This window comes from Crocodylus porosus, unplaced genomic scaffold (genome assembly GCF_001723895.1).
Source record: "Crocodylus porosus isolate Cpor-Errol unplaced genomic scaffold, CroPor_comp1, whole genome shotgun sequence".
Lineage (NCBI taxonomy): Eukaryota > Metazoa > Chordata > Crocodylia > Crocodylidae > Crocodylus > Crocodylus porosus.
The window spans coordinates 59495309-59502324 of record NW_017728931.1 but is presented as its reverse complement, the minus strand read 5'-3'; the positions used below and the strand labels follow the sequence as shown (position 1 = coordinate 59502324).

The 7016-nt window shown below is 43.3% G+C and overlaps 1 protein-coding gene across 1 annotated transcript in view; it reads right to left on the bottom strand.

Moving 5' to 3' along the window:
* The window catches only part of LOC109316806 (solute carrier family 23 member 1-like), a 42162-nt gene extending 35414 nt beyond the window's left edge, over window positions 1-6748 (bottom strand). Inside the window, exons 1-2 of the mRNA XM_019545154.1 lie at window positions 6430-6748; window positions 2430-2591 (exon numbers count right to left, since the gene is read on the bottom strand). Of these exons, the coding sequence (XP_019400699.1) occupies window positions 2430-2591; window positions 6430-6483 (216 nt within the window). The 5' untranslated portion in view covers window positions 6484-6748. The remainder of the gene's footprint in view (window positions 1-2429; window positions 2592-6429) is intronic.
* Window positions 6749-7016: the final 268 nt, after the last annotated feature.

Below are 7016 nucleotides of genomic sequence, written 5' to 3'. Positions count from 1 at the left end.
CCTTCCAACCCTACAAACTATGAAACTATGAGTATGGTTAAAATTGTCAATGTCAATCCATTCCACTTTGTACTACAAAATCCTTCCCGCTGCACTTCCCCACTGCTCTGCACAGCCAGAAACCAGTTCAGGTGGGGAGTAGGAAATAGCAAACTGGCTGTAAAAGGCTATTAAATAACATCTGTCTTCTCATTCACAGTAATGGTGGTTTGACACCCAGTTTGCATAGATGCCCATAACTAAATGAGGGACAAAGTTGTTTAAAAAAAAATGAGTACATGTTTAAGAAAACCTAAAGCACATATTTGGGCAAAGACTTTCAATAAGTTATTAACACAAAAAGAATCCTTACTAAAATTCCACATTTCTTTTAATTATTAAGTTTTGTTGAGTAATTTATTCACCTTGGATAATGAAAACAGATTAGTCAATATTATTTGTGTTCCTAGTCAATGTCACTCTCTAATTTTCACATACTAGTACAATGTTTTAACTTTGGGGCTGCTAACAATGAAGAAAATTCTTAAATCCCAAACAATTGCTTTCACTGGATAGGGATTTTTTAATTAATAAAGGATAGAAACTGTTAGGGTGACTATATTTGGATTTTTGAGGAGCACTGGATTTGCAGCTGAATAAAAGGCATGACCTGTGTCCTACCAGAGCTGTTGACCACAAGGCAGAATGATATATCAAAAGTAATATCGCAAGATGCTTAGGCAAACTGATTTTTGCTTATGAATGCTTATGCTAAGCCAGCCATTTGCTTATGTCAAGTAACCATCTTAACAATATCAACCATTTGCAAGTAAGTCTCTTTGAGTCTGCATGCTTGTGAATGAGGTGAAGCTTTGGGAATGTCGAAGATGGTACAACCTAGAACTGAGAAACAGACTGGAATGTGAAAAACAACACATAATTGGTAACAGAATCCAAAATGAACATATGCAAAATGGTGATTGGTGAAGAAGCCTCCAGAAGCTTCCAGGTTTTGGTCAAAGTCCACCCATTGACCAAAGAAATAAGTACATGGCCTTGGACATGTGCTTATGGCAAAAAGGCATGTAAATGAATGAAATGCATAGGCAATTCCGTGTTAATGCAGTAAACAGAGGCAGAGCTTAAGATAGAAGGAGAAATGTGTGGAACGTAAGGAGGAAAAGAGGTGGAATAAATGTTAATAAACATGAACCAAAGTGTATAAATGTGGAAAGAACTATTGTTCATTGCGGTTCCCCAGTTTGTTGGTCTTTTGGGAGCTAGCCTGAAGATGTCTCCATTCTGAGTAAAGCTGTTGCGAGCAATTTGTGCTGGTGTTTGCTCCCTGCTTGCTCGGGCTAATGAGCAGCAGGATCCATGAGCATTTGAATCATCATCTCCCTAATCATTGGGTGCCGCATGGAGTCGGGATCTAACAGAAGCATTGCTAAGAATCATGGGTTTCATATGAACTTGGCTTCGCAGCGTTCAAATTTGAGCCTACTCTAACCTGACAAGATAGCGTTAATGAAATAAACAAAGTACAAAATGTCCATCAAACGATTATATCCATCCGTAATTATTTTTCCATATAGACATCATACCTTACAGTTTGCAAAAATCATCACAATGGGATTTATTTAACATATACTGGGTGCATCCAGAGAAACGCGGGCGTGCAGTGCTGTAGACTCATGTGCGGCACTGCACATCACCTCCACTGCACATGCAAGCATTCATGCTCCTAATTTGCACCTTGATACCTGTGTCTTAAAAAAGCAGGGCAGTGCACTGCCGGAAACTGGAGTCTGGCCAGGTGGAGCCGTGCTCTGGCTGCCAGCCAGGCTCTGTGCTGCCGGATTGCTGTGGCTGCAGACCCAAAGGCCCTTAGGACTCCAGGGAAGGCTGCTGCCGGTGCTGGCCCCAGCTACCCTTACCCCACCCAGGGCAACGTCCCATGCACCAGATTGCAAATGCTTCGGTGTTTCCCAGGGACAAGCAGCAGCAGCACATATTGCCCCTGGAAAAATGCACACTCTCAATTGTGAGGACGCACCCACAGTCATGTCAACTGAAAAAGCTGCATAGTTTCCTCCTTGTACCATCTCTGCTTAGCCTACTTTGTATTTAGGCTGCAGAAATCAAGCAGCCTTTAGACACTTCCAATAACTATTATCCAGGTACCATCTCACTGGTTGTCTCTTACTATTGTATGGCTCTGGGACAGTGTCTTCCTGTTTGTACTGCATAATCACAATGCAATTTATGCATATCAAAAGGAAACAATCAGAAACCAGGAAACTTATTGGAGATGAGACATGGGACTTGATATCACCAGTTTCCAACTAGATGGTTACAATATGTCTAGTAAACATAAGCAATTTCTGATTCACATTCCACCCAATTCACATTTCATGCACTTCACTCTGCCACAATCTTCCACGTCTCACCTGAATGCCTAGAAGGATGCAGAGGTACCATGGTGGAACATCTGTGACAGAGTATGCTAGTTTGCTTTGGTCCTTTGCCTTGCCTTTCTTCTGTTCCTCTTTAATACTTTTCTCATTGGTGCCAAGTTCAGGCAAGGTACAGTACTGGCTTCCCTCTTCAACCTGTAGGAAGCAGGAGAGAGTATTCCTTAGTTAGGGCCTTGTTCACCTCCATGTCTGTTGGGCACTTGGGACAATTATGCTCCCTCATTTTTAAGTTTAAACCATTCCTGACATGGAAGAAAAGCTCAAGGAACATCCAGGGCCAGAAGAAGGGTCATAGAATAGTTTACCTGCCCTTCCCAGCAGAATCCAACAGGCAAAAGTGATGGGTCTTGATGTGGGCCTTCCAAGTGTGAGGCCGGCAGGAGCTCTCAGTGGAAGAAGGAACTGTGAGGAGGGTCAGAGCAAGGTGTGGCGAGAGCCCCAGTGACACGGGGCTTCTGCAACTTGAGCTGTATTTTCTAAAACAGCCCCTCAGAAAGACCAGCTTGTAACCTGCCCTCACAGCCAACCTGGGCCCCCCACTTGCCATGTCGGGCAGTGTTTGCCACCACCGCCTCTGGGCTGCCCAGCGCACAAGCTCCGGGCAGGCACCAGCAGCCAACACTGCCTAGCGCAGCAAGCAGGGGGCTGCAGCTGCTGCCGCTGCGAAGCAGCCCCGACAAACAAGCCCAGAGCCAGTGCAAGGCCCAGGCTGGCAGTGAGGGCGGGTTACAAGCTGGTGCAGTGGGGGGGGAAAAGCAGCTCCTCCCCTGCCCCATGGCCGGCGCCCCATGCTGCAGCCACTCGCAGCCCACCTGGGGCTGCCTGTGCCTGCTCAGGACATCCCCCGTTTGCAAGCAGCTGCAGCAGGGAGCACTAGCCACGGGGCAGGGCTGCTTCCCCCTCCCCCCCGTGCTCCACACCAGCTCCTTCCCTGCCCTCCCCCACCTTCCCTTACCTGAGTTTCTGGCACAGTGCAGCCAGGTGCTCCCAGGCCAGAAGCCCCTGCTGGGGTTTCTGGCTGGAGTGGGGGCAGGTAGGCCCTGCTGTTGTGGGAGCCTGCTGAGCTTCCCCTGGGTCCTACTGCCCCTGGTTCCTGTCATTTCTGACAGAAACCAAAAGACAGAGAAATATTAATTTTCAAAAAATTTTAGGGGCCCCACGGGACAGATAGAATGGCCTCTCAGGCTGTATTTTGCCCACCCCTGCTCTAGCCCTACGGAAAGTAAAAGGTAAACTGTTGTAGCGTAGCTCTCAATGAAAGTGGGGGAAATTAACATAGGTTAGTTCCCATATGAAAGCAGTTATCACAAAACGGCTAACGTGTAATAAAGGCTTTCCCACTTTTGCCTTATGTTAACTTGTCTAGGTATCCATACCCTAAAGCACTACATTTCCCTATTGACTTCTTAACCTAGGTGTCCACTCTCCATGCTCTACCCACTCCATGTAGCTACTCTAGAGAAGCTAACATATAATGTCCTTCCCCAGTCAGGCTATTACTGAAGCACATCTTTAAAAGTGCTAACCCAGATATTTAACTTCTGTTTACATTTGTTCTTCCATTTCACTGATGCTTAAAGGCATTTAAATGCCTAGTAAAATTGTACATTTTATTGAACTGACTTTTATGATCCATGGACACTATATCACAGCAGCAGATACTGTAATAAGAAAAAAAGGAATGAAAAATAAAGGCAAATTTCAACTTAAAAAAAATCAAATAGGATAATAATGCATAATGATTTGGAGAATATGCACACGTAGAATAGCATCATTTGTATAAAATGGTCAAATTTCTAGGCCTTCATCTTTAATGGTTAAGCCAGTCTTCACTAGATGCAAAATCCCACCTAAATGCATATGGTTTAAAGTGCATTAGCTGTCACATTTTAAAACACAGGCTGAAAAATGCCTACCTACACATTTATAGGATAGATAAATATCAGTTGATTCAAACTACCAGAAACAGCCAGGACCTGAATTTAGAGCATAAGAGCTCTTCCTCAACAACTCCCCAAGTGGACATTCCATAGACACTCCAGAATGAAAGTGCTTAGTTCATGCATGAAGTGAAAGCATAACAACGTATTTGAGAGAGCCCCCACAAGGAATTATTCAGGAATAGCTATTCCTGAATAGCCCCAAGGGTTGGTAAAACCCTCAGCTAGATGGACAGAAATAAGCTCATTTCCTTCTTGACAGGAAAGGAAGCTTATCTTTTTCTTCTTAGGTAACTAGCATAGTGAGTGTACTACTGACAATTTCACATGATCATCACATGAAACCCTGATGCCCGAGCCTCCGCAGGAACCTTGCAAGTGAGTGAGCAGGAGATGCTGTCAACTAGAATCACACTCATTGGGAGAAGAAACAAGCAGAGATCTCTTTAGCGGGACAGCCCTTCAGCTTGACCACGTCACAGCAAGGGATGTGAGCAGGGACAGCTCCGTGATGTTGTCTGGTTGCCTGCTGCAGAAGATTCAGCTCTAGTGCATTACAATTATTGGCCACATCAGTCCGGCAGGCTTATATGTCCACATTGACCCCTGTGCCTGCCTGGTTCTCAGGGCAAAATTAACTGAAGGCTCTTCACAGAATAAAACACAGACTGTTGAGGATTAAGAAAAGGAAGGATTCAAACTTCATGGAAGTTAGAAGCTTGCACTGACCTGGGGTTGGGGTAAACTGAACCAAAGCATATCATCATCATTATTATTATGACTGTTGTTGTTTTGTTGCTGCTGTTGCTACTTTATATTATATTAATTACTACATTGTATTAAATATAATAAGCTATTATTAAATATAATCTGTAAATAAGAGAACGGTATCATTATTATAATGTTTATATTTGGTGACATAATATAACACTTATATTGCATAACAATGATTACAATTATATTAACAATAATAATGATAAAGATAAGACTCACAAAGCTCTTGGGTTAGAGGCAATATCTTTTATTAGACCAACTAAACAGTAGGAAAAACATTCCTTATAGAATTTTTCATAGATAAGACTCAGCATTTCTATAAGCAATTTCCCTATGAGGCTCTGAGAGCCCCTTACAAGCATTAGCACATTTATCTTCCCACACTCCTGGGAGGTGGTTATAGATGAGGAGACTGAGGCCCCAAGAGCCTCAGTCAAGGCTCAGCCAAGGTCCAACAAGCAATTGGTGGCAGAGCACAGAACAGACTACAGATGTCCAGTCCCTAATCCCTTCTACTCAGGATATGAGCAGCTCTTCTTGATTGTACTTTTATCCTCCTGGGGAGAGCAAGGCTGCAGTCCCTTTCATCTTGGCACTGTGGTTTATCCATAGGATGATCCGTCCTCACCATCTATTATGTCCAAATAGGATAGACACATCACTGATGGACACCTCAAAGGTACATACTTCATATGGTTTTCTAGTGCATTGGGTATCCAACTGCAAACTCCAGCTCATCCCAAGATCTTTGTTTCTACCGTTCTGTCAAATTCATGTCTTTAGAAATATGGTAGATTAAAAACAGCTTCCCTTATTCACTAGTTTTGATTTTACCAGCCTTTTATCATCCCATAAAACCTCCAAGCCCAGGGGCACAAAAATCAAGCAGCAGAAAGTGTTATTCCTTTTTAAATAGAGAAATACATTTAAGAGAATGTGGTTATATCCATCTGTCCCTATCTTTTCTCTTTGTAATTAATGACACGTAAGAAAGAAGTAACAGGCAGCAAAGTTGCCTTCAGATTGCTACTGTACCCCCAGCAAGATTTAGAAATAAAGATTCATTTATCAGACTCCAGTCTGAAAACGATCCAGGAAAGATCACTCTCTCACTCTTGCACTCTCAGGCACCCGCCTCATTCACCACTTCTCTCCCTTCGGTCTACTTCTCCCTCCCTTCCCTTGCCAGTTCATCTTCCCTTTCCAGAACTCAAATATATGATATGCAGGCACTGCCCTTCTTAAAGCAGCAAACTCACCGTGAAGCCAGGGTTGTCCAATCCATTGAGCTCTTTGCCTGAGGAGTGTGTCATTTCTTCAAATGTTCTTCAGTGTCTGACTTTAAAAAAGAAAGAAAAAAGTGGAAGCAAACTTTCAAAATAACCTCATGCCCTAATAAATAAAATCCTAAACAGATTGGATCAGAAACCCAGTTGATTCCAGGAGCTCAGACTCAATCCTGGCTTCTCACGTGAGGGCTATCACAGAGGAGTTGCCTTCACTTGGATTAAATAAGTCATTCCCTTTCTCCGGCTGATTAGAAAATCAGTGCTTGAACCATTCAAGGAAACAGCCCTTCCCTGGACAGAGTGCATCAGTAACTGATGCCAAAGTATCCCTCCTTCCTAGTTACAGAATAACAATGTGGTAAAGCAGATGCAGGTTGGAAACATGTTGCTTCATTACTGATTCAGTTCATATTACCATTTTTAACATGGGTTGGGCTGTATGAACATCATCTTGTTATTCTCTCAAACTCAATTTGTAGGCGAGTTCTACTTTGCTATGCAAATTAGGGCAGAGTATATCATTGTATTTGGGCTCAGTGACAGACCCAGTCATCTTA